Source organism: Pseudoliparis swirei, chromosome 17 (assembly GCF_029220125.1).
Source record: "Pseudoliparis swirei isolate HS2019 ecotype Mariana Trench chromosome 17, NWPU_hadal_v1, whole genome shotgun sequence".
NCBI classification, from domain to species: domain Eukaryota; kingdom Metazoa; phylum Chordata; class Actinopteri; order Perciformes; family Liparidae; genus Pseudoliparis; species Pseudoliparis swirei.
In genome coordinates, this window is record NC_079404.1 from 13,878,035 (window position 1) to 13,902,241 (window position 24,207).

The 24,207-nt window shown below is 43.0% G+C and overlaps 1 protein-coding gene across 2 annotated transcripts; it reads right to left on the minus strand.

The window, feature by feature from the left end:
• Positions 1-311: 311 nt before the first annotated feature.
• sema4ga (sema domain, immunoglobulin domain (Ig), transmembrane domain (TM) and short cytoplasmic domain, (semaphorin) 4Ga) lies at positions 312-23,067 on the minus strand. Of its 2 annotated transcripts, none has more exons than XM_056435620.1 (16): positions 22,959-23,067; positions 17,463-17,741; positions 13,765-13,913; positions 12,406-12,468; positions 12,187-12,285; positions 11,549-11,642; positions 11,347-11,460; positions 10,142-10,296; positions 9,064-9,239; positions 7,890-8,034; positions 6,914-7,136; positions 5,790-5,905; positions 5,542-5,696; positions 5,107-5,165; positions 2,162-4,646; positions 312-1,190 (listed from the first exon to the last, which is right to left on the minus strand). In XM_056435620.1, exons 2-15 carry the CDS (start codon positions 17,602-17,604, stop codon positions 3,640-3,642), a joined length of 2,697 nt encoding a protein of 898 aa, XP_056291595.1. In that variant the 5' UTR covers positions 17,605-17,741; positions 22,959-23,067; the 3' UTR covers positions 312-1,190; positions 2,162-3,639. The 2 variants fall into 2 exon arrangements, with proteins under 2 accessions (XP_056291595.1, XP_056291594.1); XM_056435619.1 differs by lacking the exon at positions 22,959-23,067 and adding an exon at positions 22,721-22,949.
• Positions 23,068-24,207: the final 1,140 nt, after the last annotated feature.

A 24,207-nucleotide genomic window follows, 5' to 3' on the forward strand; every position in this document is an offset into this window, starting at 1 on the left:
GCAAGCTACCCCAGCAACATGGGAAAAGGTCATATGGGTGATGAAAAAAATAAAAAAATCTGGGTTATATATTGATTGGCATTTCTGAAAGATCAGTTCAGACGGTTCAGGTGGACGAGTAGGATCGGCTACTCTTTTAGAACAGCTGATGAACATTTTCTCTGGTACTGTTCGTTTGGATTTTATCCTGAGACACTCCAGCTGGATCTGAACTCGTCGTGGGAGCAGCATGTTCTGAGCCCGCTCTTTCCTCCTCAGCTTCATGGCGAGAAGGCAAACTGTCAACAAGCAATGACGAGGAGAGGAAGAGGTTGAAGTACAAATCTTTATTTTAACTTGTGACTGAAATGTGAAGGAACATACTGCCTGGTTATTCTGTGTTTAGTTTCATCAAATAATTTTCTGTGCGCACAAGCATGCAGTAACATGCCAAAGAGATCAAACAAATATTTGGACATTACAGAGAGAGAAAAGCTAAATTATCCCCAATTAATAGGTTAGAGTGAAGAAGTAAATTGGTGTGTTTTCCTCATATTAGGTTATAAATATAAAAATGATGTGGTGCTGGTACAGCCTCTGCATGCTTTTGGCTACCTGCTTCTAATCATCACATTTTGTTTCATCACAGGCGACTTGTGACCCCCCTCTCCCCATTTGCCAGGAAGGCACGTGGCACCTTAACAGCAACTATGACAATAACCTCAACACAATGTACAAAATTACAAAATAAATACACTTCTTTAAAAAAAAAAAATCCATTTCTTGTACCTTAAATTAGGCTCACAGAGCTCTTCTTAGGCATCGGCCTTGGCACTTTACATTAATATTAAGAGTTGTTGTTTCCTTGACTTTAAGGGGGGGGGGGGGGAGCAGTGTTGAACACATAATTCATGCAGCAAGTGTGAATAAAAGACGCTCATAACCACGTCATCGTTTGGGCCAACAGACCGGTGCTCAGGACGACTCTGCAGCCAACAGTTTGCATTCCAGTTGTGAACAAGCGGAGCGTCGCCCTCATCCAGCTCCTCTTTCTCTTCCGTCTCCGCCGTCCAGTGAAGAAGCTGCATTTTATTTCATTGCTCATTCAAAGTACATCTTTAAAGCGGGCCTTGTCGTCTGACTCCTGTGGACAGGTGGTATCCCCAGGAATGAAAGTAGGAGGACTTCAAACTGACCGGTGCACATGACACCTGCAACGAGAGAGGGGGAAGATATTCAGTGTGACATGCCAACCAGGACTCTCTGTTGTGTTACTTCAGAAGAAAGCACGCCATCAGAACCGTTTCCTGGGCTTCTTCAAACACAGCTCAAAGTATTTCTACATCAGCTGCACTCATTTTAAGGCTATGCGAGTATCGTTATGTTCACTTCATCTTCCAAACGCCTTGTGCTTTGAAACGAGGTCAGAGGGCTTCTTAATGACGCCGTTGACTGCAAAGCTCGGTTTATTGCGGCCTGCCGAAGGTACAGCATCTCACTCCCTGACCCCACGGTGCTCCGCATCATCGTCTCTGGTCGGGTGTATGAAGCGCTGCATGCAGCACATGGCGGCGTGTACTCCAGACGCTTTTACATTTCTATTTTGATTTACTGTAGCAGAACACGAAACCCCGGTCTGACCCAGAGGGTCGGAGCAAAGGGTGTAAATCTCCAGGGAAAGATCTCAAACTCACTCCGTCAGACGAGTGTTTAAAGCCGCCGGCCCTCTGGCAGTGAGATGCAGCACGAGGACATAAACACCGTGATGCTGGTTGATAACGAGTCTGAAGATAAACTTATGATGCAAGTGAAAAGAATAAATAGATGTCATAAATATTAGTTTCTTTTTCGTAAACTGCTAAACACATTTAACTGGAGCTCCTCCATCACCCTCATTTCTAGAAATTGAGCCTTTTTAATGTTGTTGCGTTTCTCAGATGTTTGCGGTGCTGCAGCAGATGTTCTCACGTGGGCATCTCGGAACCTGAACTTTCCCCCAAATTATAAGCAGCCCAGCAGTCGGAGCACCAAGCCGTTAGCGTTGAGATAACACTGGGCTCCCAGGGCTCTGCGTGTCACTGATGAAGTGAGCGGGCGCTCCGTCTCCTTGATCTAGTCCTGAAGTGCTTGTTTGGCATCGCGCCTGTCGGAGATTAGTTGGTAAGATATCAAAATGATTTACCGTTGATGCTTTGGGAGAACGCTGCGCCCCACAGCTCGTCATCCTCTGCGATGGAGTCATGTCGGGCTCAGCAGCGGGTTGAGGCTCAGCTGAGACGCTCAATTGTTCTCGTGTCAAACGAGGTCCAGCAGACAGGTGTGGCGTTCTCCATAAGGACAACCGGCCAATCAAAAGGCTCCTCCATCCTGCTGGTTCTCGACAGGTTGCAGCATCAACGTCCATAACAGGGTTCATTACCGTGTGTTTTAAAACATTAAAATCAATAATACTGCCATGTGTTCTTCAGCTTGTCTTAACACTTGGTGAAATACGCACTATTCAATATTTGTTCAATTGTGTGAAAGATTAAATAATATTATTTCCTTGTTTATTATTGACTATCCAAGGAATTTTACATCCAAGATTTACCCAAATAATGTTTATGCAAATGTATATTTAATGGGCACCTTTGCCTGTATGAATTGCAGCCTTGGGTTGTGATGTTCACAGGCCTCACCTTGAGGCCACCTTGAACCAGTCATGATAAGTTGTCTCAGCCTAAGCTGTAAATTACAGTTATGCATATCTGCATTTGCAAATACTCTTATTATCATTAAAAGTGTACCTGTATATCAGGCAATGGTGGCATTCAAAGTTATTGACTTGATTTCTAACCATTTTAAAACTAAATATGAACAGCAAATTTTCAATGTTGCCATCAATTAATAAATAAACTAAATGATAGTATCAGTGATTATTTAAAACAATGTAAAAATTATCGACAATGTGGTAAGTTACTTAACTCTGAATTAGGGTTAATAGTCATATTAAATAATGATTAGTTCACCATTTCTTCATTATTCTCCATTATTTTCTTCCTTATGTGCTGCCATGAGTTACTGTACATCATGTTGTGTTATAATTATTATAATAGTCATAGATTAAGTCAGTATTAAATGCGAAAATATTGTACAACAAATTCCCTTACTCATGTCCACCTTCCTCAATATGTATAATATGTGAACCACATGTTTAAAGATGCATCGGCCATCTGTGCAAACACACTCCGGCTCGCTGCCCTCCACACAGCAGAGGTCTCCACATGGATATTCCCGTGGGGCTCTGCTCCTTGCTGGAGTCTGTGTCCCGTTTTGTGTCTTGATCCTCGGATCAGACACCAGACTGACGGCAGACGTCCTCCTGGGCAGTTAAAAGGTGAGGTAGATTGCTCTCTCTTGTCACTTCATGCTCGATCCTCCACTGGCATGTGTCACTCCCTCGTTATGTGTTGGGAAATTTGTGAATTAAGGTTAACAAGCAGCCCACGAGTTAAAAAGGAAGGAATGTCTCGATGTGGACTCGTAAAAATTAAATAAAATCCAAAGCAAAGAATGTAGTTAAAACTCTCATTGCATTAAGAATATAGGGTCATATGACAGGCACTTCAGCACCAAGTAAAAACACAGCTGCCCTCCCACCACAGGGGGCGCTACATCTCCCTACACAGAGCTCTCGTCCGGCCGAGGCAGCAGCTGAGTGCGTTTCCTTTTCTCTAACATCTTGTTCAGCTCCTCGGCAAAGGAGTAGCAGAGCGGCGGCGTGCTTTCAGACTCGCTCTGCCTCAGCAGCACGTAGCTGTTGCCCTTCATCCTCCGCAGGACGCTGGGCAGCGTGGCCGATAACCCGTTGGGGAAGTCACACTCTGGGGAGGGATGTTGCGGAGTTGGTGGGAGAGGAGGTGCCGGGGGAGGAAGCTCCTTATTGGGTGACCTGTGAGCCTCTCCGGGGACGATCTGGAGGAAGCCTCCCTCCTGGATGTCGCCGTTGTGCTGCTTTGAAACTCCATTACAAACGCCATTGCCGTTGCAGTGGCTTGAGATGGTCTTCAGCTCCATGAGGGAGGAGTTTCTGTGATGTTTTTTGTTCCTGTTGGGCCTCTTACCGTTCGGGTAGGCTGAAGCAGCAGCAGCTCGTAATGAATACTTCCCTCTGTTGCCCACTCGCAGGCAGAAGCCCACGTAGACGAGCACGACAGTGAGGACGACACACAGGCCTCCGAGGATGGTGATGAGGGACAGATATATGGCCTCCATGTTCCTGGGGGAGAGCAGCTCTGAGTGTGGGAGAAGAGGGGCCGGGGGCGGTGGCCTCTCGGGAGAGGAGTGCTCAGTGGGGGCTAGCAGGGTGACAAACAAACTGTAAGGGTCTGCTGTTGGCTCAACAGGTGGAGGAGGGGGCAGGTCCAGGCGGATGGTGATATTGAAGGTTACTATGGCGACCTTGATATTGTTCTCGACAGCGAAGCAGGTGTACAGCCCACTCTGGTCCCGCCGGGCCTCGATAATCAGCAGGCCGTCTGTGCCAGTCCTGAAGCCAGAGTTGAGGCCGTAGCCCTGCAGCTCGCTGCCATCCAGAGTCCAGAGGGGCGTCGCCAGGTTTGAGCTGAGCTCACACTGCAGCAGCACGTCGTCGCCCACCCGCACAGAGCGGCTCCGCACGGCAACGTCTGCAACACAGATATGAATACATTGCATCGAATTTACAGGAAAACTCACAACATAGCCTCCGTCTCTTTTTATATGGGAATTATTGAACACCAACTTTGATCAAAGGCTGTCCAGTTATTGACGCATGAACTCCAAATCCATAGACATGAACAACGAAGGGGCAGATGATGCAACATTTTATCAGATTGAAATTGTGAAGTGAGAAGCAATTTTCCTGCCTTGAATATCAAACTAGCTCCAAAGACAATGTGATTAAAGAAGGGAAAAGAGGATATTTCCATAACGCAGTGCGCGTAATCAACTTTCAAAGAGGCCTTTATGCCATCTGAAAACAACTGTGCATCTTTTAAGTCCTTCCTAACATTTCTATTTTTAATCTCCCTTTCATCATTAACTGTGTTGAAAGCAACCTTTTTAAAACAGCAGCAGCACCTAGCTGCAGATAAGATTTCTGTGTACCATCTTGTGTGTTTTCACATCCTTTGCTGCCCTGCTGGATGTCCTGGACTAAAGAGGATCTGTAATGAAGGAGAAAACACAACAATACGTATTTTAATGTTAAGATTAAACAGGCACTTTCTGCAACATAAAAAAACAATTGAATATTGTAGATAAGTATATTGAGAAGTCCATTTCCTCCAATTTTTTGCTATATTCTGTCTCATATCATTTATTGCCTCCATAACGGCTTTCTACCGAGTCTGCAAATCTGTCCAAGTTTAATAAGTACACTTTAAGTACACAGCTGCATGCTCTGTTCACCATCACAGCCGGCATCAACTTTCTGCCAGCATTGTGATTACGCAACAGTTCTGGGAGCTGACACTGACAGGGCACCGTGATACTTGAGGTAAGTCAAACGTAAAACACACACACACACACACACACACACACCTGTCTGCTTGAGCCATGACGTCCACACACTGGGCTCCGTTCCAGGCACAGTGAGGATCTCTGGCAAAGATGCAGTCGTAGCAGGAGGCGTATCTGTGACAGCGAGCGAGGGGAAGCTGCACCACGCCCGATGGAGAGCCCACATATACACTCATCTGGGGGCGACAGAGATGATTTAAATACTGTAGGACGGAGAGAATACTCAAATGTGTGTGTGTGTGTGTGCACGTGATGGTCAAACACAGTACCTGTTTTGCCGACAGCAGCAGGTTGATTACAGGCTGTGGTTCCTCAAACAGTTGAAGCTCCTCGATAATGTGAAGCTGACCCTGGATTTCTACAGCTTTATGTAACCAGCCTTCATCTGAGCAACACACGAAGAAGCGGAACATCAGAATAAAAAATACCATACCAACCAGCAGCGGCCAGTACGACAAACACAGTTAACGTGCATTTCTGTCAACCAGTTTCAAAACAAATCACTGTTTTGGATTTATTTATAGAAACATTTGCAAACACTTGAAACTAATACTTAAGATAGGCAATCCACTTATTTGCCTGTATTTATAACTAACAACTTTGAGTGGAAATGCAGTAGATTGGTGTTTTCAAGAAGCTTCAGACATCCAAGATTACATGACATGGTCTTCACTCATAAAACACAATCGTTTTACAAACCAAATGTAATTGCCCAATACACATTTATCTTGTGGGCTTGATTCTCTGGGAAATTATAATGCGTTGCTGCAAGAGCCACTTGAGCACATATTCGTGTTCCTCAGATTGTTCATGTAGAAATGGATCATTCAGTCTGACGTGTTGTTGGAATATACAGCTTTAAACGAACCATCGTTCCAGCACTTCTCCCTTCCTCATAGACTTCTGGATAATTAGTCTGCAAGGTATCTTTCTCGTAAAAATCCTAAGTGGCCCTGGATCTTGGAACATGTTGACAATATAATTATTTTTTGGCAATTGTTTTAAAGATTCAATAACCTAAGAACTGATGGGTTACCATTTCTAACCAGGTTTAGGTTCCTGGTTTCATAATCTTAAATCATAGTGAAATTAAGTGAAAAAACATAATAAATATATGTAACAAATATATATAAAACAATAAAATAATGTTACAATTAATAGTCCAGGACATAATCCTTCATAAAAACATCAGGGATTTTGCCAGATTTTGCTCCCTTTGCCAGAACCCCCTATTTCCAGTAGTCATCTAAACTAACCGTCTCCTGGCTGTATTGAAGCTTTACATTTAGTTCACAGACATGAGAATGGAATCAATATTCTCACTTAACACTCAACATTCCCCAAATATTAAACTACAGTTTCACAATTATACGCAACGTGAATTCACACACACCTGTGCCCATGTACAACACGTGGTATGTGTGTCCATCTAAGCCTTCGATCATGTTGACGGCCATGTGTGTGTAGTCGGTCGTCCGCCTGAACAAAAGCGGTCGTCTGTCTGAAGGTTGGACCTGCCGGGACATCAGAGGATGCCTCCGGACGAAGTTCAGCACATCATCGGGCAGCGAGGTGGAGACGTTGATGCCCTTGGCCCTCAGTGTGTCAGTTATACACTGCAGGAAAATAAGTCAAAGAGAGAGCGATGAGAGGAGGGGGAGAAGCAAGTCATGAGGAAGGATGGGGGCTGCAGGGAGAAGAGACATTTTTTGGCTTTTAATAAAGTTCTTTGTAAACAGAGACGGCTGGTGGAGGGCAGAGAGGATGTCATGAAGCTTAACGAGATGGTCTGGAGGGGAAAATTAAAAGATCAATAAGAAAATGCGAGCCTTTGGAAGATTCTGTCTGGGGGAAGTTATACTTTTCACACGCACGACAAGGAGACTGCACGAGTTCAGCAGCCGGCTTGAGCTGACATGCGGGCGACTCAGCTCTCTGAGCACGTGACTAAGGGAACATCTTAGCTTCAGCCAACTCCTCTAAAAGGCTTTCACGCTCACAAGTTAAAGCCCTTGACCGTTACATTTAATTGCAATGTTAGAATTTAGTCCTACGAAGTGTTGAGATGACAAATCAGTGTCTGCTCCTGCCAACGATGCCATGACCCTGACTGCCGCACTAAGCCACTTAATCGGCATAGAAATAGTTTTCAGTGACATAAGCTGGTTGGTTGCGTTTTGAGCCTCGTCCATTCTATCATCTTCCCACATCTTTTCTTCGTAATCTTTACTTTTAATCACTTTCATCTGCTCTCTGTTGGCGTTTTCCTTGTTTGGATCCTCTGAGGCCGAAGGGGAGAGAGACTTTTCTCCTGGTCGTAATCTTGAGTTTAAGAGGCCGAGAGGGTGTCTTTGTGCATGCGTGTTTACCGTTCCAGGTCGCGGGTCAGGGATCTTTCCAGTGTATTCCTTCCACTTGGAGCCAGAGTCCTGGTTCTCCATGTAGGGTCCTTGAAAGGCCTCTTGGACTTCAGACAGAGAGAATCGACACACTGCAGATGCCTTCACGTTTTTCCTACAGAGAGCAACACAGACAGAGTGAGAAAAAGACCAGAGCACAGGCTACAAACAATACTCCCAGTAAACCTAGTGTTGCCATAGGGACAGCAGTTGGAGTACAGTAGATCAGTGGTGCCCAGGGGAGTGGAGGGGAAGGGGCTGGGGGGGAGGGGGGATTCAGCACTTGCAGAGATAGGAGGAGGATTCCTAGAAGTCATACATCTGAGAAAGGTAGGAGGGAGGGAGAAGAGAAATACCAAATCATTTCAGAGAGGTGTAGTAGGAGTAGGAGACACTCAAAAGGACACAGCAGTATCCGAACAACCAAACGCTGAAGATAATCATTGTTTGTTTAGACTTTCTGTACCACAGAACCTTTTTGCTTGATACACCCTTGCAATAAATGCACCACATAGCAAAGTTGAAACTATTTTTTATCTTTATAGGGCCATTGAAGTTATGACCTGAAATAATTAAACTATGTTTTGATAGGGTTGATATTCTAAAGTATTTACATACAAATTCTTTGAAATCTTTTTTTGGAGCTGTATTAAAATGACTGCAAAAGAAAAACAGATTTTGTTGTACTTCCAGTTTCACATTAAAATTGTTTAACTAGCAAACTATAAACTGGCTTTTATTGTGAAGTAGACACAGGAAATGTGTTTGCCTTTCACGTTAGCTAACTGTGATTATTCCGAAAGAAATGCTAAACTGTCCTTTTCAGTGTTTTTTTCATTAGTGGTTCATTTTACATTATTGCAAATAAACCACAGTGTGGATTAAACAGAATAACTTCTTTGATTACTTTCTAGTCCATTTAAATCTGTGTTTCTAATTAAGATTCACTCCTCAAACTGCAGTAAAATCCTTCCACCCAACTTTCATTCGAATGAAAGAGTTCCCCTCTTTCATCTCAAGCCCTCCCGTCTCTTTCGACTTTCTCAATGTATCGATTGCTGCCTTTCATCTTTATCGCACTCTTTCACATTTGCATCCTCAAAGTCCCCGTCAGCCGGAGATCTTGACGCCCGTTCCCACTCACCATTCCAGGCCGAAGATGCCGTAGAAGAGCGTGTCCTGCGGCGTAAGGCCAGGCATGACAAACATGCTGCGCAGCATGTTGAAGTGGAAGTCGTACTCGGGCAGAGAACATGTCAGCCTGGCCTTGAGGAAGGACGTCCACCGTTTCTGGAGAGTTAAACGGCCTCCCCGGTCCCCCTGAGGGAAGAAGAGGGGAGGGAGAAATGAGAAACAGAGAAGGGAGCGAGTCATACAAGGTAAGGCCTGAAAGGATGAAAAACAGACTGAACAATCGACTCAAGGTGGCACACAAGGGGAACTGAACACACTAAAGAGTGCAACATATGGCATTGAAAAGAAATACAAAAACAAGATGATGGTTTCCCAGAGGTACTGTGAGACTCCCCACTGTAATATAAAGGTTTGTGCTAAAGTGTGTGTCTCTGTGCCCCAGCAGCCTGCAGCACACCTGGAGAGTGAACCATTCTGGACACATTCTGACTCAAGGTCACGATTATTTTGGAAATACAGCAATTGACATCACTCTTTGATCACAATTTTAAATATATACAGCCTGTGGCAAATTGCAAATGTCACAGATGCCGCTGCAGGGCATTTCGATTAAGATGAATAAATAAATATGCTGCCACAATTTCCAGGAGAGAACTTGTGAGCAGACTGGATTTTAAGGTGCGGCAGGAGAGAACAACAAGGTTATTGTGTTGTAGCAGCTAGCTCTCATTATTCTTAACTCCTTCCAGGGCAGCAGGACATGTACATCATTCACCTTGTAGGCAGCAGATGAAGCTAAATCATTCACATTTCAGGCAGTAGAGGATGCCAAACAGTCCGTCTCTCACTTGCAGTCATTTATCCTTCGCAGTCGGAGCCACAGTGACGTTGAAGTCCATTCATCAGCTACAAACCGCTCCTCTAATCACAATGAAGCCATGCTACGTATGCAAATCCCATCCAATAGATGAGGGCATCTATTATAGCAACCCCTTATATCAACAAAGACTTCACTCCAGCTAGTCTGATGCAAGACTTCCCTCCCAGTTGTGAATCATACCCTGCATCCCTTTTAAAGCTCCACTCACCTTACAAATGCGAGCCACTCGTGCCACCCTGCTGTGGCTGTAGGTTGTCGTCTGCTCTTCGCTCCTCTCGGTGAAGAAGTAGTAGATCTTATCATCATCGCCGGTGCTGCTGCCCAAACTCTCCCTCACGAGTGCCGAGCCCACAAAGTCTGCCTCTGTATAGGGGAGTAAAAGATGGACCGACTAATGCTGTGTTTTTTTCCCCTTCTTGATTAAGGAATTTACAAAGCAGCTGCCTTTGATACCCTAAAACTAGGTAGGCTATTGTAGTTTCCCCAAACAATAGAGTTAATGTAATATTCTACTTGTTCAACTGGACGTGACTCACCAATACGGGGACAAAACTTAAAAAACAAGAGAAAATGAATGATAATCCAAGCACTAACACAGTTAGAACAGATGGTGAAAACAATCAAGAGAAGACGTCATCAGCAAAACATAACAATTTGAGGAATATATTAACAAACAAGCATCTAAAGTCATTCTAGTGTCTTTGTGAGGCTGTGCTTAGGCACAGTTGTACTTTAAACTGAACACCTATGCCAGCATATTTTATGCCAACAGGTATAATGTTTACCATGTCCACTGTCTTAGCTTAGCGTATTAGCATGTTAACATTTGCTAGCACCGAATACAAAGGTGAGGCTTTACATTTTGATCGGATGATAGCGGAAAATGAAGAATGTAGGGATCACATTCTTTGAATCATCATCATCATCATCATCGAATTCTGGGAAACAAAAATGCGTTCCAGATTCATGACAATCCTTCACATGAAGATACCTTTTCTGGTTCCCCGTCTGTAAAAAATGTCATGCCAACCCGTGCAGTAGTTGTTGAGACCTGGACCCGTGTTGAACAACCAACTGGGACTAAATTAGAATTACAAGTCTGAGCCTATTAGATATTTGTGTCAAATTTTTCAGCACAAGTTTATTCTTGAGTTAAGATCCAACATGTGTTTTAGAGTGAATCTAATCAGTTTTTTCCTTGTGACACATTTTTGGAAGTTCCCTCCAGACCTTTCTGAGATGTCTCATTAGATCTGTCAACAACAACAACAGCAGCGCAAAGGCATACGAATATATTTATTAATGTAAAACTAAGTAGTAGTGCTTTAAGAATTGGAGCAATCAACAGAAGTACAATAATGTATTGTTGATAAAGATCAAAGGGGCTCTTATTATTCGAGGGGATTAACCCACCGTTCAGCCAGCGTGTTGGGGCATCCTCTGTCTTCAGTGTGGGGGGCGGAGAGTTGCGGCGGATATCGGGAAAGCTCCTAAACTCGTACTGGGAAGCCGAATACATCTGCTGGTCTGGAGGAAAACCCATGAATCAGATTCTACAGCATTGTAATCTTTTAGTAAAACTCTGGAGGCGATTGACGCCTGTCTGAGGGCTCACCAATGATGAGAGCAGTGTAGCCTGTCGTCGGGCTGTAGGGACATTTGTCTCTGCCCTCTTCAGGCTGAGACGACATCACAAATGTATCCTCATTCTATACGGGACAAAACATTTGGGTAAAGAAGATGGACATTTAGTCCCACCTTAACCCTTGTGTTGCCTTAGGGTCATTTGACCAATCATCAATATTACTCCCCCCTCCTATGGGTCATTTTTTTTTCAATTGTTTCACCTCCTCCTCCTGTTATATTTATACTAACATATTTTACTTTTTGTTCAAATTTGTGACGCAAATAAAAAAAACAGAAAATTAAATTTATTTATTTTTTTTTTTTTTTTAGGTGTGAGAGGCACTTTTTTTTGTTTTGTTTGTTGACTACAAGAACAACAAATTTAAACATTGAATAATGGGGTAAAAAAATCCGGAGGAAGGGGGATTTTTTGTAATAAAAAAAAAAAAAAAACAAAAAGTTAAAACCATAAATAAGGAATCACAGAGAGGTCATACAGGTAAAAAAAATGACAGATCAATCACTTTTCAGCAGCGATGTTCACATCTATAGAACAACTTTACTCAAAATAGTTGTCACTACTATAGTAAGAAATAAAATGTAAAACATTATTTTTCATTGACATACTATGTAAGCACATAGGGGGCTGAAGGCATGAGTCCCACACATGTAGAGATGAGTCGAGTTGAACCTCTGGAGGAAGCGGATGTGATTAAAACACTCCGTCTGGAAGAGGATGAGAGAGCCGGGAAAGATGTTATGGTAAAGAAATGAATTGCAATATATAGGAGAACCCAATACCAAAAAAGATGAAAAGAAAGGACTCAGGAAGAACTAAATGCTTACCTTATTGTCTTTTCCCTTGAGCAGACACTGGAGCTTTTGCTCGGGGGAGGCTTCCCATTCAATCTATCACACACCACATTTAATTCAGTAAGACAAACAAAACTAGATGGTTTCACATTACTGACTTGCATAGATTTTTTACTTAAATACAGATAAATAAGTAGTTTATTTTTTGCTTTAACATTTAATAAATATGTAATTTTGACCTCACAGCATCTGAATTCCTTGTGTTGTTGAACAGCATTGTAACTTTTCAAACTGACAAAGACGGTTGTAACAGGTGTATTTACAACAGGAGACGCAGGAATGGCTGTGATGGCGTGTTAAGCACGCACACCATCAATTATACTTCATGACAGACACCAATGGTGCATTCACCTAATTAGCATGACAGCTTAATGTCAGCTTGTCACCAGGTAACAAAGACAGCAGCATGAAGGGGGAAAAAAGAGGATTTTCAGCTTCCCTGGGTGACGGTCAACTTTGAAGACATTATCCTGCAGCATGTGATAGTTTGAGAACCAGACTCAATCACAGCAACATTGCTGACAATACACTTTACAGTCAGCGAAGGACAAATTAAAAAGTGATTTGATGTTTGTTTTTGTGTCACTGTCGCTTTACTTATATCAAAGCAAATGTGTTTAATCTTCAAATACCATCTGTTGCTCTGGATTATGTCATTACTCTATAGTCTATACACATGGATGCATTGTTCATTGTGAATAACTTGTTCATGTCATTTGAGACCAGATATGTAAATGTAATGAGTGCAGATTTATTTGATGGCAGAATATTTTATGAAATCCAGTGTCAAAAATTGGCTTTTACGTGAAGAGAATTGTAAGGACTATTACTTTAATGTGAATAACGGTAAAGGGAAAAGGGCCACATCTCTTATCATAATCACCGACATGGAATATTAATTAGAATCAGAATTAGCCTCTTTAACTCTTAGTCTGTGGGGTTTTAAGTTAAAACTGGCAACACTAGATTGAAGTAGATAGATAGTATGCTAATAACTGTATAAATTAGAAACAATTTCCGTGTCAACATACTCTAATGTGTGGACGATATTTACATTCTGTATCTATTTAGAGTCACAGTGAGAGATACAGTAGTTTGGTTTTCTGTTTTTTTTCTTCCTCATTCATATGCAGCAATGAGCTCCTGTGGTAAAACTGAATTATTGTGCTAAAAGTAATACAACGACCCACAAATACAAAACACACAAGGGGTGACATGGGAATACAAAGTTTTGCCTCAAAAATTTCCTGCATTGTGCAAATGAAGTTGTGGCAGAGTTAAAGATATGGCAGCCGAGGTGCACGACACGAAGCAACACAGACACAAACTCACAGTGAGAGCAGAGCTGGCTGAAATGTCAGAGGCATTGAGAGCAAACACAGCCCCCCGGGCCCCCACGAAGAGACGCTCACTGTCAGCCTCCAGCAACATGGTGCTGTAGCTGACTGCAGAGGACTGGAAACGTCTGCAGCCCTGGAGACCTGAGAGGAGAGGAGAGAGGAGAGTAAATAAACATGACTTTTGTAACACTCTGACTGGTTCTGCTACATCCATTGATTAAAACAGCTCTCCTGTCCTTTTTAAAAATACATAACAAAATACATAACCTGAAAACTTTTAAATGGCATGCTGAAAGTCAGAGGGAGCTAAATGTATTACACAACCCAGTTTTCCTTTTGTTGTTGTGCTTCCACTGATAACATCAGGACCACATCCCAGGTTTGATTATTGGAAATAGAAGCCCAATTCATATTCATATGGCGACACACATTGACATCTGGGAATATCTCAGCACAAACACTGTCCACAGCTGCAATGGTTTGTCTCCATGACAAACTGAGTTTACAAATAAAACAATTTTCAGAGAGGAAGAATCCTTCTCATATTTTCTCAAATACTCCAGAAATGTAGTTATTTATAATCTATAGCAACACTGGAGTGATTACTAGATTATGCAGCACACCTACACACTGGATGTATATGTGATAAAATGGACAAAAACCCAAAAGAATCCACACTGCCGTTCTGGAAACCCATGAATGCCTTTAGAAACATAAGCATAGAGTTCTTGCCATCAGAGCGGGGGCATTTTAAAAGCACGAGAAGGAGCGTTTTTTCAATCAAACATGACGCATGAGAATAAAGAGAAACAGAAATCTAGTCATCTCCTGTGCTGCATTGCTCCCTTTATGATTGCAGAACGTTAGCGCAAAGCACTGAGAAGGCCTTGCTCTTTGATTCGGAGGGACTCACTTCAAATTCTTTTTTTAGACAAGAAAAATACAAAATAATTCTATTCAACTCGATTGTACTGCTGCACAAAACATTTCTTCCATGACCTGAAAGTTCATTGTGTTTAGTCAGGAATAAGAAAAACACACACTCAAAGCTAAATGGGAAAAGCAAGATCTATTTATCATAGCTGCTTTTTGACAGTAGGAATGCTTTCAATTATCGATTGACAAAAATGAATCGGGAAAGATTTAGATAATCCACTACTTAAATCATATTGGGTGGAAAATCCCCAAAATGTGAAGGTTTCGGTCTCATAGCCAAATAAAATACGATGATCTGTTTTGAAAGAGAGACCTAGCCAGACCAAAAAAGAAGGACAAATACATTAACGGACAAACCAAAGAACATTCAGCTTCAGTGAACATTAATGTCTTTACAAATTTCATAACATGCATCCAATAGTTTTCACTCAAAACCACAAATATCAACCTCATGGAGGCGCTAGAGGAGGATTTCTTTACTGGACCATTGCCATACATAAGAGCGCTGTGGTTGGCAAAGCTTCTTTTTTTAATGCCTTGGATTTGGTGGTTTCAACTTCACAAACATTTTAATATATATATATATATAGAGCCTTGACCAGAGATGAATTTAAAACCCCACCATGGACACAATAAAAGCCAAGGGATTATGCTTATCCCACACAGCTCTTCTGAGAAATAAGAAGATAATGAAAAGAGGCCCAACAAAACATCAGATTTTAGAAATCCACTTCTGCTTAATGTGGGTTTCTGTGGTTTGATGTTTTATTGCTTTGTGGGCGTGTAACCCGTCCAGGTTTACCAGGTTATATTGGGATGCATCCGTTTTGACAGGACAAGAGAGTAATGAGGTTCACCCATACGAAAACTCAGCAAAGACACATGCTACACACACACGGCACACACACCATGAGGTCACCCGCTGCAGACCCGAGATGCCAGAGAGTTATGTAAGTTCTAAACATGGCACTACTGTCAACAGACACAGGGGCATGTTATAACCTCAAAAAGATCTCCACAATACAACAGTGAAAAATAGCCTTTTTTAGTTTTCATATTATAGCTGACGTGGAGTATTTACAGCAAATAAAAGTAATAGAAACTTGAGAGCAAGCCACTTTTTCTGCCTACTGGTCGACAGTAGCTCAATCCAGCCAAGCAGAAAAGTGTCTCCCTGCTTCCTCAGACACTCCACTTCCACACTGAAGACTGCATGGGTATCAAGTAAGCCGTCATTAAGATTCCCATCAGCTGCTGCAAAACACAACCCACTCTGCTCACTTCAGCATCGGCAGTCGGTGCCCATCCCAGAATGCTCCTTGGTGATCAGGCGTCGAGGAAGAAGGGTACTACCTGGATGGGATTTTCAGAACAGCTCTCGCCATGTGATACAAGAGCCTCGTTGTGAGTGAAGACATAGCAGAGACAATGCCGATGTTTCCTCATTGTACTCCGAGCATGAGGACACAGGGCCTGACAGCTGGAGCCGTGGAACTGAAAACTACCTTTCTGAGAGTGGGACGCTGCAGAGGAAGATTTACGAACTATATCTGCAGGCACATTTTTGCATCGGCTTACAAGATCGTGAGAGGGAAGGCCCGTTTGATTAAGTCTATAGGGAAGCAGAGAGAGAAGCCCAGATGATATTTCCTGAGCAAACACTTGGAGGGACCTCAGCTGATCAGCACAGTACACAGTTTTCAGGGACACACACAAACACACACACACACACACAAAAGCACACACGATTGCTGAACCTCTAGGCGACGGACTGCGACAGCCTGAAATTCACACTCAATTGTCCGGCCTGTTTACGGTCCAGCGTATCCAGAAGAGCCGACAGGCAGTGCTGAATAAACAGAGTTAAATCCACCGACCATAAATCCCCAAATACCTGACAGGTTGAAATGAGTGTGCTTAGTGAGGGATTTAGATGCGTTTTCATTGCTTTTAACAACCTTCTGGCTCCGTTTTGACAGAGTTTAGCTTCATGCTCCTCAAAACTGTGAATTGGTCAAATTAATAATCCATAACGTACATCACTCCAATTATTTCAAATAAATTGTCTTCAAGACAAAGTGGAGACCTGAGAAAATGTCTTTCACACGTCGGTGTATTAACAAATGTGGTCCAGGATCAGGTAACAGTACTGTTTAGGGAGACACATACACACAGAGAAGAAGAGTACTGTATATGGCCGTCTTACTCCATACTACAACAGTTGTCATGGTTACGCAGCTTCTAAACTCCCTACAGTCTCCCTGGATGCTCCGCACTCATCTGCCTCACTCTCTGTGGCACCTCAGGCTACATCACTCACACAAGGTAGATAAATAATCATCACAATTTACAGAATGGTAGGTGTAAAAAAGAGGCAAGTTGGTGTGCACAGAAATGTGATTGAGAGAAAACGTTCTGCGGAGAGAGAGAGACAATAAAGAAACTAAAAACAAGAGAAAGAAGACGGCACCTGCAACACTAGAGACTGACGAGATGAAACAATAGAGAGTGTCTCTCAAAATGGAGATATTAATTATTTAAAGATGTTACTGCTGGTCTGAATGTAGAGCCTGCATTAATAATTGAGTTACGAGTCATCTTTAGCTAAAGAAAAACGGTGTCAAACTTTGACCCCTCCAATGATAAGGACTGTTGAAATTTGACCGTTTGGAATGTGTTGCACCATAAACTGTTCAAAAATCTGCTGATTTCAGACGCCCCTCCCCCGTCCCGTGTGCTCGAGGTCTTGCTTACCGCTGTTCAACACGGTGACGCGTGGAGTCACATCCAGGTCCAGGGGCGTTCTGAACGGGTAGCTGGCTGCCGCACACACACAGCAGCACAGCAGCAGGAGCCGCACCGCACAACATCCCTGCATCTCTGCCGAGCGCCTCATGGGACACACACGCTCTCCGACCGGGGCGTACACACATGCAAAGGCACTCACACAAACATAGTCGCCCTAGGACTCTCAAAGACACACGCACCGGCAGGCAGCCCCTCCTCGAGTGCTGCAGAGAGATCCAAAGGAACCTGAAACAAAGAGGGGACACACAAAACCAGTCGGGTTAATAGTCATATGGACACTCGACAATGACTGAAAAGTGTCAAACTCAAATCAGAGGAAAAGTTTAACGTGGACGTCGACAGAGAGATCAAAGAGACACAACGTGCATTCGCTCAATACAATATTGGGTGCTTTTGTAGATCGATGCTGCTGTGCGAGACGGGCCAGCTCTCCGTGTTGCAGTGTGCAAGCAGCTGCCGCCAAGTCCAACCACATGACGGCAAATATCCTAAACCAACCAATGACTGTCAAACAGAGCGACGTGCCGATATCACAAGCAAACACTTGGATGAAGCGCCAATGTGATCAATAAGATGTGGAACCAGTTCAAACAGGAGACGTGCATGAGAGGAGTCAAATGCATGAGGGGGAAGATGGTGAAATATGATCATCTGTGTGTGTGTGTGTGTGTGTGTGTGCATGTGAGCATATGATAGGAATGTTATTTCAGCAAGACAACATGTTTTTAGGGAGAGGTGTTGGGGAGAGGAGAGCTTTGTGTGTCGTAATCACAAGGATTAGTGCATGTACACAACACACACTCGTACAATGGAGCACACCGGCCTCGTCTGCATCTCTCCCGCTCGCTTCGAAAAACCAAAAAGGGACCGTTCACCCCAAAATAGAAAAATACAAATGTTTCTATTTTACCTGTAGTGCCATTTATTGATTTAGATCGCTTAAGTGCGAGTTTATTAATCTTGGACATATCGCCCATTAAAGATATCGGCCTTCTCTCAAATATAATGGACACTCAAAGCACCAACAAATAATCACTTACAAAGATAACAGCTATGTCGCCTTCCAGAAATCATGACCCGGTTACACAAGATAATCCACAGGCCATGTGAGCCGTTTCATGGAGGAACGATTGTTGAAAGAATGTTTCCAAAAGTCTGGCAACTCCCACCAAAACAATCGAGGTTGATAGATTGCACGACAGGTAGGAGGACTTTGAGGTGAACTGGGCCTTTACAATGCTCTCAGTTCCAAATGTAAACAGTCACACAAGCTTTCCTTCAACAAAGCATGCCTCTTGCACACTTAAGAGCCGAATGTCCGGAGAGCTTGCTGGTTCCTTCCATCGCAAGCACCGACACCATGAAGACCGCTCTCTACTCGCCCCGTCTTCCGTCAGTATGAGGCCCAACAGGAGTTGATGGGAGCAAAGAACCAAGCATTAACAAACTCTAGTAGTCCGCTCGCTCCCAGTGCAACACACACACACACACACGAGAAGAATCAAAGAGCAGAAAAGGGAAGCCATTTGAACACGCGTGTCTGTGGTGGCTGCACAGAAGGCCCCAGCCGTCCTCAGGCCAGGACACCAGGACAGCAGCTGGCTGAGCGTTGCATAACGTGACGGCCCGACATGCAGCTGCAGGTGTGGAGAACAGAGACACTCTGCCGACTGTCATTTTAACAGCAGGTAGTGACTGAAAGATGCGGGAACACATGGACACGCCGCACGTACTGTAAACACGGTATTTTATAACGGTTGGTCACGCCCACAGGACACCGAGGGGCAAGACGTTCACGGATTCCCATCAGCAGGACGGGAAGTTAACAGGATTTCAGTCGTAAACTAGTCGCGCATGTCCATAAACGGACAAAAGTATGCCCTGTTGTAACAATAATATATAGAAAGTGAAACGTGAAACCTGAAGTAGTAAATTCTAAGTGAGATAATGCTCTTGATGTATTCCTCTTTATTTCTATAAATAAACTACAGTGATACACTTACTTAAGTAAAGACTATTAATCTTTGTTGGACCCGCTGCCAGCAAAGTGTTGAAGTCTCAAGTTATGTTGTTAATTATAAAGACACAAGGCAGTAAGAACAATAAGTTAACACGAACATCCTGGAAAAGTAAATGTTTTGTTTAATGGTTCAACAGTTGTTAGTATCGTTTAAAAGAAGGTCTCTGACTGAAGGCTCGCTTATTAAAAAACTGTTTGCACATAACGTTTAAGTGGCAACTACATGGTTAATTAAAAACACATTTGTTGTTGTGGACTTCTGGCTGAACAAAACAAGCACAAGGAAGACATAACCTTAGGTTTTGACAACTTTTGATGGATATCTTGCACTATCTTTGGACATTTAAATAGACTGATGATCGATTAATGGCCAAATAAAACACCAGATTACTCAAAACGTTAAATAATCATGACTTGTCAAGTCCTTGCATTAGAAAATGGCACTTCAGCAGCATACATTCTTGGATGTTGGACTTTCCCCATTTATACTTGCAAGGAAGAGTTTGAAAAACCGTCCCTGATCCTACTTTTAGCAGAAAGGAAGTTTGAGGAGATAATCGAGAAGTCAAGTAAATCTTCAAGGATGTATTTTAGTTCTCTCCAAAGGGATAACTCTAATGTACTGGACTGAAATCAAACAAACAGTTAGAAGGTAAGAAATATAGCCAAATGCTTTAAAAATTTTAAATATATGTGATCCTCCAGGAGTGCAAAGCAACTCCTCGACCTGGGAACAGTGAAAACAAGGCTGCTTTTCAAACTTCTTCAAATGTAGCCGTTTGGGACATACCACTTTTTAACTAGTGTCTTTAAAAAAAAAATTTTTACAGCTCCATCTTGTTCCCATGATAGAAAATATACCTTGGGGACACCAATTATTTCAGCCGCACAGTCTCTTTCAGGATGTGCTGTCAAACACTAAAGGTGTGTCAATCGCCCCCTCCAGCCCCGGCGAAGCAGAAGAGGTGCACCAAGGGGCTTTTTAACAGTCATTTCTAAATGCTTTCAGTCAACCGGTCGGTCAGTCAACTGATGAGGTCTCATAATGCTGAGGGGAAGAGACGTCTATTCAGATGGAAATACTTCATAAGAACACAACGGAAAAGAGAGAATAAATGGGAGAAACGAGAAAGCAAGGAGGTGAAACGCTGTCTGAAAGTCCAGCAGCGCAGACCCTAGAGACAGGAATTGTGACAATGCCGATTCTCTTTCATCCAAAATCCAGATGAGTCATGATGACGTGCTCCGAGTACCCCGGACCCCCGAAATGTAGAGGCGCTCAATAGTTAATTGGCCACTGAGCATACCAGTGAACATTTTAAGAAAATGTAGAAAGAGAGATGTTGAGGGCTGTCCCAGAGGAAATCCAGTGACTCTACCCCTCACAACCCAGCTTTCATCAAATCGGTCTCGCTCCTGATCTCAGTCCCACGACATTCATTCACAGAGATGGATTTTATCAGGCAATAATAAAGTGTGTCTGAATGGATGAGATTTGGGCACTGTGGTGGTGACAGCTCCATCCACAGACTATTGTCTCAGAGGACTTGAAACTCTCTGTGTTGTGTGTGTGTGTGTGTGTGTGTGTGTGTGTGTGTCAAATAGAAAAGATTAGTCAAAGCCATTGAGCTGTGTTTCAACTGACAGACAAACTGCAATAAAAAACTCTTGTTCCACAGACAGACAAGAGGAAGCCAACTGAACTGAACCCCATGTGTTCCCTGCAGTACTGTAGCTTCATACTCTGTACATTCGCTCCGTGAACACTGAGCTCTTTAAACAAAGTTATTCTGACAACAGCACAAAGGGGACACAACTGTGTCCGGTCAGCGTATCACTGAAATGTTCAGTACCATCGTTTCACAGCTTATTTGTGACATGTTTACATTTGTTTGACTGAGGCTGGTTCTCTCTGGAGTAAACAGCCGCCTGGATGTGGCAACGGTTTAGAGTCTAAAGTCTAAACTCGTGGTTTCTGAGGGTGTAGGGAGAAGTTCAGACACTCAAAGACATAATTATCAACCTCATTTAGGAAACAGTGAAGCATACAGTGAAATCAGTCTATGAATGGAGTAATTTTAGAGTATATAAAATTCTAAATGTTCAAAGGGTTTTCCAATCTGGACATTATACCATGCTCTGTGGCTTTAGACCCTCGATTTTTGGGAGGAAAAGGGCAACGGAGAAAGAATCCCTCTGCAGCACAGACAGATCAAATAGATGTTGACAGGAATAACACATATATATGAGGCGTATTAGTGCAAACACGTAGTTGTTACAAGAACCAACGTGTATTACTCTGCATGAACATAGAAATAAATAGAGCACATTACAAAACTACGGTAAAATAATTGAAGTCCTCACAAGCACCAGAACAGATATAAAATACAAACACTTGAACAGGTAAAACCGGTTGAACAATGAGGAAATATAAGAACACAATCTACCAAACAATGACAATAAAAGGAGCACATCTTGGCACGTTTCCTTCCACTTACCAAACCACTACGTCTTGGCATTTCCACCGCCTAAGTGGGTTCAGTGCGTGTCCCCCACACTGATGATTACATCACAGTTGCAAAGAGCATCTGCTTGGACATCTTCCACAGATCGACCATGCTCTTCACGCACCTCCAACATCATCGATGTGTGTTTACAGCTCGTTTACTCCAATCGGAGGATGTTTTACATGATTAATCACAGGCTGCAGCTTTACTTTGCACTGAGCCCACATCCCTGTTGCTCATTTCACAGATTGAAAGTCAGTCCATCAAATAAAGCCCCTGGTGAGTTGTAACGCGGGGATGCAGTGAAGTGGAGACGAATGGGTCTCTGGGTGCATTGAATACGAGAATGAGCCATTTGTGCTCTTTTATGAAGCCAATTCCTGCTTCGCTTGGTGACATTGATACACCTGTCGGAATCGGCTCAACTCCCTCAGAAAACATCTAACAATGACACATAAATTATCCTATATTTTAATGAGAAGATAGCCTGTTAAAACCTATACATATGACACGTTCGTATACGACCATTGTACAACTGTCATAACGATTTTAGGAGATACAAAACATATTCCACCTCGTCGACAGAGAATCACACCGCGCAACTATCACGGTGTGGCCACAGCAGACAATATGAAGGTAAACTCAGCAGCGGTTGTGAAATATCAAGTGTGTCTTACCTGAATCACGTACACATTCCTCGAACAGACAGATATGAACGTTTCCTTGAGCTCAAGATAATCCAAGTGGACTTTAGACGCCGTAACACCCTCACACACACACTGAACCACACGCAGTGTGAACAGAGGGGCAGCCTCGAGGCTCTTCTCCACTCATGTGCCGTCACAGGTGGCCCACCCTCCCACGACGCTCACCACTTCTTCGGGGTTTTTTCTTCTTCTTACCCCGTCCACCTACCTCTGTATCAGGTATGCCAGTCGTTTTTCTCTCTCAGCCGCCCGTCGTTATTTGATAAAGAGGCAGTTCCTGCTTCGCTGCGCTGTGGCACTTTGTTTTGGAGCTGGACGCATCACGAGATCCAGCCAGCGCGAGGGCAGTCGCACGGCTCTGGGGCAAAGTGGACGCAACCTGTCCAATCGACGCGGCGCAGGGCGGCGTCACACTGACACCTGGCGTTCACAGAGGGGATTGCACACAAGCAGGTGTGCTGATTGGAGGAAGTCGTTTAACCGAGCAGACTGCCCCTTATTCACGACGGTGGATAGTGGGCGCTACTTTATTTGTATTCACTGCTGGTTTGATCTATCTTGACAAGAAGTAAAAGTGCAAGTTAACATTTTAGTAAACATGTCTTGCTTTTAAAATTGAATCGGTAACCGCCTAAAAGTTTGCATATTCTTAAAAAAAACCCACTTTAATGACATACTGCAGCTGCTCTTGCACATTTCACACTGTTGCATGCCATATTTATTCATTGGAACATACTTTGTCACAACTCTGCGCCTCAAACTTACTTTGAACCTCGTGCTTATATATCAGCTGAATATCAGTTGCGCAAAGGATTGTGGGTCAGAATAGCCAGAAAATCATGTTGACTTGTATACTTCAAAATGCAATCAGATAGAGGACATCATGGTATTCATGGCATACTGCATTTGACAAACTGCATCTTGGGACATCTAACTGTGTTCCAGTACCCATACTACCATATTGTTTAGTACGTGTGATGATTTATTGTTGTATTGGTATTTTAAAATTGGTAAAAAGCTCCAGATAAATGGTTATGTTGCTTTGCAACTGCTGGACATGTAAATAAAACACATATTGCCATTAAGTTCACCAACATAAATATGTCAGAGTTGAGTTCACAACTTGTTTCAGCTGTCTCCAACTGGCCAAAAATCAGTTATTCCTGTTTGAAAGATCAATATCAAATGATCAATGCTTCCAAAAGGTTTACAGATGACAATGGCTGTTCATATCCTGAACTAAGGATGTCACTGTAGCTTTGTGTAGGTTTCTTTTTGTATTAAAACATTTTTATGCAATAGACACATCACTCACATTCAGGCATGCAGACATAATTCCACTTTAAGGTCTTAATCCGTTTCCTCGCCTTCCTCTCCTCCAGACCCTGGGGTAAACTATTACATTTTGCATCTCTAGATTGGGTGAGATTTATGGCGAAGCAGCTCTCATATCCTAG